The 13056-nt window shown below is 43.4% G+C and overlaps 1 protein-coding gene across 1 annotated transcript in view; it reads left to right on the forward strand.

The window, feature by feature from the left end:
* The window catches only part of LOC115109271 (A disintegrin and metalloproteinase with thrombospondin motifs 20-like), a 159495-nt gene that overhangs the window by 25753 nt on the left and 120686 nt on the right, over nt 1-13056 (forward strand). Inside the window, exon 4 of the mRNA XM_029633998.2 lies at nt 10045-10328. Within this exon, the coding sequence (XP_029489858.2) occupies nt 10045-10328 (284 nt within the window). The remainder of the gene's footprint in view (nt 1-10044; nt 10329-13056) is intronic.

The raw sequence follows: 13056 nt of genomic DNA on the forward strand, positions 1-13056 counted from the left end.
GAGAAGAATGGGGAAAAACTCCCCAAATACAGGTGTGCCAAGCTTGTAATGTCATACGCAAGATGACTCGAGGCTGAAGTCGCTGCCAAAGGTGCTTCAACAAAGTAATGCGTAAAGGGTCTGAATACTTATGTAAATGTGATATCGGGTTTTTTATATTTGATAAATTAGCAAAACTTTCTAAAAATCTGTTTTTGCTTTGTTATTATGGGGTATTGTGTTTAGATTAATGTAGATACAATAAGGCTGTAATGTAACAAAATGTGGGAAAAGTCAAGGGGTCTGAATACTTTACGAAGACACTGTAGATGGAGCGTGGAATCCAATATGTTGCTGCTGTGATCTACAGTACTATGAACAAAAATATAAACGCAACATGTAAAGTGTTGGTCCCATGTTTCATGAGCTGAAATAAAACATCCCAGAAATGTTCCATATGGCAGGGTCTTGACCTGACTGCAGTTCATCGTCGTGGCCGACTTAAGTGGGAAATGCTCACCTTCAATGGCCTCTGCCATCACCTTATGTTTCAGCATGACAATGCACAGCCCCATGTCACAAGGATCTGTACACAATTCCTGGAAGCTGAAAATGTCCCAGTACTTCCATGGCCTGCATAATCACCAGACATGTCACCCAATGAGCATGTTTGGGATGCTCTGGATTGACGTGAACAACAGCGTGTTCCAGTTCCTGCCAATAAAAATGTATTTACGTATCTGTGACCAACAGATGCATATCTGTTTTCTCGTGTCACGTGAAATCCTAATTTATTTATTTCAATTGACTGATTTCCTTATATGAACTGTAACTCAGTAAAATTGAGTTGAGACACAGGGGGACAATGCAGTTTCAATCATTTTAAGACCACTCATGTCCTCATTAAAAACTGAAGGGAAAGTACGTGCCAAATGCTTTGGGGTAATTGATTCAGTGCCGTGGTATTATGACAGCTTGGTTTTCTGCAGCCCATCTTTACTGTACATCTCAGAGGGGCGCTCACTCTCCCCAACGAAAAAAGCAGACAGAAATGAACTGACCATCATCTCTTCTCTCTCTCCTCAACACGAGAGAAACAAGGAATGTCTGGCAGCTTTCACTGCTCTTATCGCATGAGGTAGAGATGGTTACATTGAAGGACAACCTAGCTGTTTCATCATTGTTGTTGAATTCCAGAGCAGAGAGATGGGATTCCGTGTTGAGAAAGTCCTGGTACCTGAACTCTAACCCTTAACCCCCTGGCCACCCTACAGCTTTTAACATGGATCTGGACAGTAACACCGACACCACTGTGGGAAGACAGTGTGTGAATGCTGCTATCATTCTTTATAATGGTCAAGAGTCATGCAGCCATGTTTAAAAGCTTTCATTCTACAGCAACAATTAGTTCCCTATTTTTTCTGTTTAGCTAGCAGCCACTTAATTACTCTTAATTGTAGGTCTGTAGGGGTCTAGAGGATGTTGTACTGTTTGTTAATTGACCATAACAACGTGACCCTTGATTGGCCCAGGCATGATCTATGCTTGCTGTAAGGTACACTACAGCTATACAATGCTGCGGACTACACTGTTTCCCTAATTGGCACCCAAGTGACAGAGCTCTTTCTCTCCCAGTGGGTTATTGTAAAATAATGTTAATTAGCTCAACAATGAAATCAGTGTTCCCTATTGTTGGGCTTTTGGCATTGATACTTCTGAACGAGAGTGAAAAGAGGTCGTAGTGCATTGGAGTATGAAATAAATTGACTTTAATCCAGCTGAAGAGGAGGACAACGTCATATTTGTTGACATCATGCTTGAATGTCAACAAACATTTGTTGTAGAAAAATATATACTATTGTTTGAATGTTTCTTGGATTGTAAACAAAAAACAATATATATGGGTACATTTTTTGTGGTTATTGTGGTCAAATGCCCTGTGTGCAATTGTGTTTGTGTGAGTGTGTAATAAGGTCTTATTGGAAGAATACATAGTGTTGAAGCTGAAATATGTAACTTTTTGGAGGACACGACCAAATTCACATAGAAATATGTGTTATAGATCTTCCATCCTCATTGAAAGCAAGTCTAAGAAGAGGTAGAGTTGTTCTATGTGCACTATTTCTATGCTTCCTGTTCTTAAGTTTTGTTTTGGTGTTTTTTTTAACTTTCTGGTTTTGTACACCAGCTTCAAACAGTTGAAAATACAATATTTTTGGTTATGGAAAATATATTTCACAGTGGTTTAGATGGTACAATGATTTTCTACACTATACTTGCTTGTTTTGTCACATAAACTGAAATTAGGCGAACTAGTAGAATTTTAGCAACCAGGAAATGGCAGAGCCATTTCTGTATAGTGCACCTTTAAGTCATGAAACGTTATTGCGATTATAACGCTCACCGTTTACTGCTCTGTATAGGCATTGTTCCAGAAAATGCTTTTGATTTCACAGTGATGTGTACACTTGTGCCGACAAAAACATTGTCTTCATAGATGGCACGCTTTGCTGAAATATGTGCCATTATGTGTTGGGCTGTACTGCTAGTATGATTTGCTACAGTAGTTATCTGGAAGAGGGGATTTATGGATGTTTTATTTGATAAAATGTTTGATAAATATCTATGTTTAATACTGTTTTAATTGAGATATAAATTCCCCTATGTTTGGGTCTGTCAGAAATGTCTTTCAGTCGAGCCAGGGCTAGCCCAAACTATTCTTCTCACGGTGTAAGCAGCAGCTCATCGGCCAGTGGGGGGGTTTGACTGTAAGACGATTTCGGAAAGGTTGTGTGTAGCTTTAAAGGCCATATTTCCTTCTCCTCCTCAACTTACTGTACTCCACTTCCACACTATTCACTTCTCACTCAGACTGCACACTACATAGAAACATTAGAACCTCTAGTCTACCCTTTCTTCTTTTCTTCAATGAGGGATTGTAAGCTCTGCTCTGCAGTGAGAAATCTGTCTGCTGGTATTCTGGAGGTCTCTTTCGCTCTAGTTCCTGGAAAAAGGAGCCTTCACCACGGCCCAGCAACCTCGGCTGCTGTGTGGATGGGCAATGGGCACTGACCAGCTGATGGGCTTGGCGCTGACATGGGCGCCTGGCACTGGCATGGGGCAGGGACTCACGGCGGCAGGAGTTGTGTGCCGTTGTGCCAGGGTGTCACGCTCCATCTTGTCTGCCCGCCGCACCGGGGCCATCCCTCGAATGAATGGAGCTTTCCTTTTCTTTTTCTCTCTCTCTTTTTCTCTCCCTCTGTTAAACCTTCTCTACATCCTTGTTGGTTTGATAGAGAATTGCCGGGGGCTCAAACTACAAGGGGACACTCACTATGACAGGGTTACCAAAATCAAATAAAATGTTGTTGGTCACATACACGTGTTTAGCAGATATTATTGCGGGTGTACCGAGATGCTTGTGTTTCTAGCTCCGACAGTGCAGTAATATCTAACAAGTCATATCTAACAATTTCACAACATATACAGTACCTAATACACACACATGTAGGTAAAGGAATGGAAATAAGAAAAAATAAATATATGGACGAGCAATGTCCGAGCGGCATAGAATAAGATACAGTAGAATAGTGTAGAATACAGTATATGCATATGAGATGAATAATGCAAGGTATGTAAACCTTATTAAAGTGACTAGTGATTTTTAAGTCTATGTATATAGGCAGCAGCCTCTAATGTGCTAGCGATGGCTATTTAACAGTCTGATGGTCTTGAGATAGAATCTGTTTTTCAGTCTCTCGGTCCCAGCATTGATGCACCTGTACTGACCTCGCCTTCAAATCAAATCAAACTTTATATGTCACATGCGCCGAATACAGCAAGTGTAGACTTTACCGTGAAATGCTTACTTACAAGACCTTAACCAACAATGCAGCTCAAGAGTTTAAAAGAAAAAAAAAAAAGAAACAATAAGAATAACAGGGCTATATACAGGGGGCACCGGTACCGGGTCAGTGTGCGGGGGTACTGGTTAGTTGAGGTAATTTGTACATGTAGGTGGGGGTGAAAGCTTTTGAGGAGCCTTTTGGTCCTAGACTTGGCGCTCCGGTACCTCTTGCCGTGCGGTAGCAGAGAAAACAATCTATAACTTGGGTGACTGGAGTCTCTGACAATTTCATGGGCTTTCCTCTGACTCCGCCAGGTCCTGGATGGCAGGAAGCTTGGCCCCAGTGATGTACTGGGCCGTTCGCACTACCCTCTGTAGCGCCTTACGGTCAGATGCCGAGCAGTTGCCATACCAGACGGTGATGCAACCGGTCAGGATGCTCTCAGTGGTGCAGCTGTAGAACCTTTTGTGGATCTGGGGACCCATGCCAAATCTTTTCAGTCTCCTTAGGGGGAAAAGGTTTTGGCGTCCACTCTTCACGACTGTCTTGGTATGTTTGGACCATGATAGTTCGTTTGTGATGTGGATACCAAGGAATTTGAAACTCTCGACCCCCTCCACTACAGCCTGTTCGGCCCGCCTTTTCCTGTAGTCCACAATCAGCTACTTTGTCTTGCTCACACTGAGGGAGAGGTTGTTGTCCTTGCACCACACTGCCAGTTCTCTGACCTCCTCCCTATAGGCCGTCTCATCGTTGTCGCTGATCAGGCCTACCACTGTTGTGTCGTCAGCAAACTTAATGATGGTGTTTGATTCGTGTTTGGCACCGCAGTCATGGGTGAACATGGGAATACAGGAGGTGACTAAGTACACACCCCTGACTGGTCCCAGTGTTAAGGATCAGCGTGGCAGACGTGTTGTTGCCTACTCTTACCACCTGGGGGGGCGGCCCGTCAGGAAGTCCAGGATCCAGTTACAGAGGGAGGTGTTTAGTGCCAGAGTTCTTAGCTTAGTGATGAGCTTCGTCGGCACTATGGTGTTGAACGCTGAGCTGTAGTCAATGAACACCATTCTCACATGGGTGTTCCTTTTGTCAAGGTGAGAAAGGGCAGTGTGGAGTGCGATTGAGATTGCGTCATCTGTGGATCTGTTTGGGCGGAATGCGAATTGGAGTGGGTCTAGGGTGTCCGGGAGGATGCTGTTGATGTGAGCCATGACCAGCCTTTCAAAGCACTTCATCGCTACCGACGTGAGTGCTACGGGGCAGTAATCATTTAGGCAGGTTACCTTCACTTCTTTTGGCACAGGGACTATGTTGGTCTGCTTGAAACATGTAGGTATTACAGGCTCGGTCAGGGAGAGGTTGAAAATGTCAGTGAAGACACTTGACAGTTGGTCCGCGCATGCTTTGATTACACGTCCTGGTAATCCGTCTGGCCCAGTGGCTTTGTGAATGTTGACCTATCACACAGCGTTGGATGTGTGCAGTTTACGTCTGGGTTTCCCATTGTAGTCCATAGTTTTCAAGCCCTGCCACATCCGACGTCCGTCAGAACCGGTGTAGTAGGATTCAATCTTAATCCTGTATTGACGCTTTGCTTGTTTGATGGTTCGTCTGAGGGATTTCTTATAAGCGTCCGGATTAGTCTCCCGCTCCTTGAAAGCGGCAGCTCTAGCCTTCAGCTCAATGCGGATGTTGACTGTAATCCATAGCTTCTGGTTGGGATATGTACGTACAGTCACTGTCGGGACGACGTTGTCGCTGCACTTATTGATGAAGTCGATGACTGAGGTGGTGTACTCCTCAATGCAGTTGGATGAATCCCAGAACATATTCCAGTCTGTGCTAGCAAAGCAGTCCTGTAGTGTAGTATCCGCGTCATCTGACCACTTCCGTATTGAGCGAGTCACTGGCACTTCCTGCTTTAGTTTTTGCTTGTAAGCAGGAATCAGGAGGATAGGATTATGGTCAGATTTGCAAAATGGAGGGCAGGGGAGAGCTTTGTATGCATCTCTGTGTGTGGAGTAAAGGTGGCCTAGGATTTTTTTTTCTATGGTTGCACATGTGACACGCTGGTAAAATTTGGTAAAACTGATTTAAGTTTGCCTGCTTTACAGTCCCTGGCCACTAGGAGCTCCGCATCTGGATGAGCATTTTCTTCTTTGCTTATGGCCTTATAGAGTTGGTTGAGAGCGGTCTTAGTGCCAGCTTCGTTCTGTGGTGGTAAATAGATGGCTATAAATAATATAGATGAGAACTCTCTTGTAGTGTGGTCTACAGCTTAACATAAGGTACTCTACCTCAGGCGAGCAATACCTCGAGACTTCTTTAATATTAGACATCATGCACCAGCTGTTATTGTCCGTATCGTCGTTCAGCCAAGTCTCGGTGAAACATAAGATGTTACAGTTTTTGATGTCCCGTTGGTAGGATAACCTTAATCGAACGTCATCATTTTATTTTCCAATGATTGCACGTTATCATGAAGAACGGATGGCAGCGGGAGTTTACTTGCTCGCCTATGGATTCTCAGAATGCTGCCCGATCTGCGGCCCCTTTTCCTGCGTCTTTTCTTCACGCAAAAGACGTTGATTCTTCACACAAAGGGCGTGGATCCAATAAGCACGGGATATCCTACTCGTCGTAAAAGGAAAACGTTTCTTCCAATCCACATTGAGTAATTGCTGTTCTGATGTCCAGAAGTTATTTTTGGTCATAAGAGACGGTAGCAGCAACATGATGTACACAATATGTTAAGAAATAAGTTACAAATAATGCAAAAAAATAACAAAACAGCACAATTGGTTGGGAGAATGTAAAACGTCAGCCATGTTCTTCAGAGCCATCTTTAAAAAATGGATGATTATGGGGTGAACAGGCAGTGGCTCGGGTGGTTGTTGTCTGTGATGCTATTTTTGTCCTTCCTGTGACATCGGGTGCTGTAGGTGTCATAAAGGGAAGGTAGTTTTCCCCCAGTGATACTTTGGGAAGACCACACTACCCTCTGGAGAGCCCTGCGGTTGTAGGCGGTGCAGTATTCCTCGTGTCTGAGGTGTTGAATTGCGACTCCACTTTGTCTCTATAATGACGTTTTGCCGGTTTGATTGCCTTGTGCAGGGAATAACTACACTGTTTTTATTCTGTCACCTTGCCATGGTGAGATGAAGTGGTGCTCACTTTCAGTTTTGCTCAAATGCTGTTGATATAACTTCGATGTGTTGATTTAACTTTCCTCAAATTTGCTTTGTTAAAATCTCCAGCTAAAATAAATACGGCCTCGGGATATGTGGTTTCCAGTTTGCATAAGGTCCAGTGAAGTTCTTTGAGGGCTGTCGTGGTATCGGCTTGAGGGGGGTTATACACGGCCATGACTATAACCAAAGAAAATTATCTTGGGAGATAATACGGTCGGCATTTGATTGGTAGGTATTCTAGGTTGGGTGAACAAAAGGACTTGAGTTCCTGTACGTTTTCACAATTACACCATGAGTCCATGAGTTAATCATGAAACATACACATGAAACATGAAATATACACCCCCGCCCTTCTTTGTTCCTGTCTGCGCGATGAACTGAGAACCCAACTGGCTGGACCAACTCTAACAGTATATCCCGAGAGAGCCATGTTTTCGTGAAACAGAGTATGTTACAATCCCTGATGTCTTTCTGGAAAGAAACTGTCGCCCTGAGCTCGTCAACTTTATTATCCAGAGGCTGAACATTGTAATATACTCGGAAGATGTGGGTGGTGTGTGCGCCTCCTAAGTCAGACTAGAAATCCACTCCGAGTACCTCTCCCCCGCCAGCGTTGTTTTGGGTCGGCCTCTAGAATCAGTTTAATTGCCCTGGGGGGTGCGAACAAAGGATCCGCTTCGGGAATTATATTCCTGGTCGTAATGCTGGTAGTGCTGGTGAGTTACCACCGCTCTGATATCCAATAGTTCTTCCCGGCTGTAGGTAATAACACCAAACAAATTCTGGGCTAATAATGTAAGAAATAATTCCCAGAGGTAAAGAGAATATATGAAATAAATTAAGTTGGTAATTGGTAGGAAATGATGTGTGTTGTGCAGTATATTGTCTATGGCCATGGCTGCCTTCCAGACACTTTACAAAAGTACACTTTATTTTGATGCAGTCTCAGTAACTTCAGTGCAGGAAAACAGTATGATAGAGAGTTAGTATTGACGGTTAACTGGTCATTCCAGCAGGTGCTTGGATCACAGTCTTCTGCAGTCTTCCTCTCTCTTCCCAGCACCAACTACTGATAGGACGGTTTGTCCGACCATAGAGATCTATCTTTCCTCAGCTGTGAGGCAGCAGAAATATTTCAAGCCTTTTTTCTGTTAAGAGTCGGACAGCTCAGCACATGTGGCTATACATTAGCTCATATCCGGACAGCCTGATGCATGGTGTACTTTTCATCATGCATATCCATGGCCAAACCTAATCCATCCAGATACATTGTTGATCTTGGACCAACACATTGAAGCATTTTTTATGTATGTTTGATTTCTTTCACCTTTATTTAACCAGGTAGGCCAGTTGAGAACAAGTTCTCATTTACAACTGTGACCTGGCATGTCAGGCTTGTCCTCTATTATCTCTCTACTTTTGTATACTACTTTCGTAGTATGATCTCTTTGACAGAGATGGTTGAAGTCCGTTATTCCAGGTAAGGGGTTGGGTAGGGTTGGAGTGTGTAAGACCCTCTGCAGCTCTTATGGGCTGCCAGGAGGTTGCCTGAGCAAAAGTGGAAGCCCCCCTACCCCAGTCCCACAGCCCTGACCCTGGCTCCTCTTCCCTGGTGCTGTTGTGCTTCAGCAGCATAGTGTCCCAGGAAAGAAATTACCTTCTGCACAGACAACATAAACACACGTAGTTATCCCTCTCCCTTCCTTCACCTCCACAAGTTGGCTTCAGCGTGCTTTCCCATCTTCATCTTATCCTCTTTCTCTCTCATACTCCCCCCCCCCCCCCCTCTCTGTCGTTCACTTTCTCGCTCTCTCTCTTTCTTTCTCTCCCCTCAGTTCCTCTTATCCAATCCTTGTCATCAAGGTAAAGGAATCCATCTCTCACCTCTCAATGACTGAGCTCTGCTGTGCTACACGTGCAGTTAATCTGAGGTCCATCTAACAGAGGGAAGGATTGGAAGTGATGCCAATGGCCTCCGTGTAGCCAGAGAATATGGCTGCTTTCTGTACCCTTTTTACCTTTTAAGGTTGTTAAGTCCTTTCTCCTTTGGCCTGAATATAACTGTGTTTGCCTGAAAGTCGGAATCTGGTATCTGTTGCATTTCAGCTGTAATGTTCTGTTAAACTTTTCTTCCCTCAGTGACCCTGTCACGACTTCCGCCGAAGTTGGTGCCTCTCCTTGTTCGGGCGGAGTTCGGCGGTCGTCGTCACCGGCTTTCTAGCTGCCACCAATCCACGTTTCTTTTTCCATTTGTTATGTCTTGTCCCATTACGTTATTATTGTTTCCCTATTTAACCCTCTGGTTCTCATTATGTTTTGTGCGTGATTGTTCCTGGTCTTGTGTTAGTCTTTTGTGTTAGGGTTTGTTAATCCCTGCGTGGATGTATTTTGGCTGATTTATTTTTCAGAGTAAAGTACGTTGTTTTACTCAGCTCTGTGTCCTGCACCTGACTCCGTCCTCACCTCTGCACAACTGACACTTGACAGACTCTTTCATTTGCTGTGATATATGGGCCATGGTTTAAATGAAGTGGTTTAAATTCATGTTCCCATGTGGAGTACACACTGTGGCAAGCCCCTGGTAAATGAAGAGGCAGCAGTGGGAATAGTCTGTCGTTAATAATAGCCTTATTAGATGGATTTTAGGGTTTGTATAAGTTGAAGTTGAGGCACAGGAGTGCAGCTTGTCTGACCTTCAAATGTTTAACCTATAACCTCTCTTACTGACCCTGTGTCATTGTTACAACTGTTCTTCAGAACCTTGGAATGACACAGTCATTTATGGAAGGTTGTCTTGAAAGTCCAGTATGTGGGGGTTAGGTCTTTGGAATGTGGCTTTAGACGTTCCATGCTGCGGCAGGAAATGCTTGTAGATGTAACATAAAAGGTGTGAGGTTTTCTTGTCTTCTACAAAAATGTATTGTGTTCCACTATTTACACTCAGGTCCAAGTCCATTCCTATTACCATATTACCTTTAACCAAATTATGCAACTCTGTTAAATGACGTTCTATTTCCTAACAGGGGAAGGATCGGAAAGGCCAGTTGTCAATTTTCAGAGCAACAGGACTATGGTAGAAGAGCTGGAGTCCCTGCGAGACCGAATGGGCATCCACCACACCGGCTACGAGATAGACCGCCTCTCCACCACCTCCAACTCCTCAGACCCCCGTCACAGAGCACCGTCCAGGCAGAAGAGGTTCCTCTCGTACCCCCGCTATGTGGAACTGATGCTGACTGCTGACGTCAAGATGGTGCACCACCACGGACACAACCTCGAGCACTACATCCTAACAATCATGTCAGTAGTAAGTAAAATATTGTTTTTTTTAATTATAAAGAAAAATACATGGTTGAATCTAGATTTGTTCTGTGGTTACTTACTATGGTTTCAGGAAGTGTAACTTTTCTGTGATACAAAGTCATTCACTTTAATATAAGTTAAAGTGGTTAATAATATTGGTATCTGGTTGGCAGTTCTGTTGACTTTCTACCGTACCCTATTTTCAGTATCTAAGGTTAACAGTTTTCCCCTCTATACTGTATGACATTAAACAATACTGTACGCATCTCCTTTGTGTAAAATATCTATCCACATGGGTGAAAACTAATGAGCAAAATCCAAACAGACCAATACAGTGTAATAAAATATATATTCAACAAATTGGGAGACACAACAGTTATGATTGTATGTGACACAACACCCTGTTAGCCTTTACGTGATGAATCCTGCCAAACGATGCAACTGACAGTATGTTGGATCCCTAAGATTGCAAGACAGAAATGCTGATAGCCAGTTTTCTCTTTCCAATGTTACTCTGATAGCAACCTGTCCTGCATAGTTAGAGATGTCACACATAAAGGGGTTCACTGGGCTGACTCAGCTCTTTATGATCTTATTGGCTTTTAGTTTGGTTAACGTTACCATATGCTGGTGTTACCTCAACCAAAATACAAAACTGTAAAATACTGTACCTATTTGGACACATATGGGCCTCAGCTTTAGCCCTTTAAAGGCAATAGGAAGAATATTTTGACGGTACACACACTTATTTTCACACATACACACACGTGCACACAACTGTCAAATAAAAACCTGTCAGGGCCTCTCAATCAAAAGACCTAGCACTTTCCGGCCAAACCAACAGAAACCAGACCCTGTATCTCAAACAAGAATAAGGAAATCAGCCAAGACTGATCCTTCATTGTCATGGTGACAGCACGTTGTGCCTGTTAGTGGAGCAGGGGGCTAATGGGTGGGCTGCTAGCCCTCTGATATGATGTCATAGTGTTTACACTGACCACATAGACGCATTCCTCCAGGGTATCAGTCTTGATTGTCTGTCCATCTATTTACCAGGCTACATCATAGCCTGGGTACCCTGTCTATCTGTTTGTCCGCCTGCCTTCCTGTCTGCCTGCCTGTCTCTATGTCTGTCTACCAGAGGAGGGATCTGCTTCACGCAGCCCCCTATGCTCTGACCAGCTAAATGTTTATAGAGGGCTAATGAGTTCCTGTCAGAGCTCTGTTAGGATAGCCCCAAGAGGATAGTGACCCACACTGATAGGGCTGAACCAAAAAAAAGACACAAAAAAACTTTTGTCCAAGGAGTGGTGGGATACACACAAGCCAGGCCCCCCCTCCCCCATCACCAGGGGGACCTTAGAGGAATTGTAATTGCGTGTAATAATATCATAATATACTGTTGATTAAACTTACCCTGAAGGAATAAAGATATGCATTCATTCCTTCTTTTCTTCAACTTTTCCTGTTTTTTCAGTCAAGCCTTCAGAATGTGGTCTCTAGATCTACTCTCATTCAAAGTAATACTTGTATTTGCATTAGTTCAAATGGACCTATTGTCTGTTTTTGTACCATTAGTAGCAGGGGTTGGAACCCAAATCATTTTACAATAGTTTTGTTCTGAACAGATCCATTCTTTTTTTTGTTCTGTTCCACTGTTCCGACCAGCAAAATGAAGTTCTGAACCGGTTCAAACCCCCCAAAAAATATCAGTTTATATTGCTCCTTTCTGTTCCTTTTTAAACCTCTGAAATAGACATTATTTTTACATTTAGCTCAACATGAAATTACTTCACCAATCAGTGCGGATAGAGCAGCTTGCTATGGAGCGTGTACGCGCCATAGCAATCTGTAAAGGAAAGTCATTCAGAGCAAATTGTATTTTGCCGTAACAGCATGGTTTAATCATAATGAAAGACAAACACACACACACTGTGCTGCCTGTCATTATGGACAGGCCAGTGTAGGGCATGAGATGCGACAGAAATTTTGCGGGTGGGGAGAGAGCGAGAGAGGGTGGAGGAAGTTTGGCTTGAAGCACTGGGCATCTTGTTATGACATGCATTATCTGAATTAGGCCCACAGAATTATACCTACTGAGGAGGGGCTTCTATGGAGGAACTTTGAATGTCTTTGAACTTCTGAGAGTTGGTTAACGTTGGACCAGAGCGAACATTAGTTAGCTAGCTAACAAGCTTGTGTGTGCAGAGGTGCACTAGAATTAAAAACACGTCTTACCTTTTTGCAGTTAATAAATCCAACGTGAAACGTGATAACTATAGTATACTAGCATTGTAAAAGTTAATCCATTCTTCTAATTAAGTATCTCTCCCTAATTTCTGAATTCCGCTTGTAACGTCGAAGCAGGTAGCCTACACACACACTGGCAAATATTTCCAGTTGGCAGGCAGATACTGGAATAAGTTTCAAGTGAGGGCTTTGCATGTTTGTAGTACTGGAAAAAAAATGCCCAGAACATTTTTTTTTTTTACCTTTATTTAACCAGGCAAGTCAGTTAAGAACAAATTCTTATTTTCAATGACGGCCTAGGAACAGTGGGTTAACTGCCTGTTCAGGAGCAGAACGACAGATTTGTACCTTGTCAGCTCGGGGGTTTGAACTTGCAACCTTCCGGGTACTAGTCCAACACTCTAACCACTAGGCTACCCTGCCGCCCCATAAAAGAACGTTGTTAACCAGTTCCCGTGCTTTAAAAATAACTGTTCTGTTCC

This window comes from Oncorhynchus nerka, linkage group LG25 (genome assembly GCF_034236695.1).
Source record: "Oncorhynchus nerka isolate Pitt River linkage group LG25, Oner_Uvic_2.0, whole genome shotgun sequence".
In the NCBI taxonomy this organism is placed as follows: Eukaryota; Metazoa; Chordata; class Actinopteri; order Salmoniformes; family Salmonidae; genus Oncorhynchus; species Oncorhynchus nerka.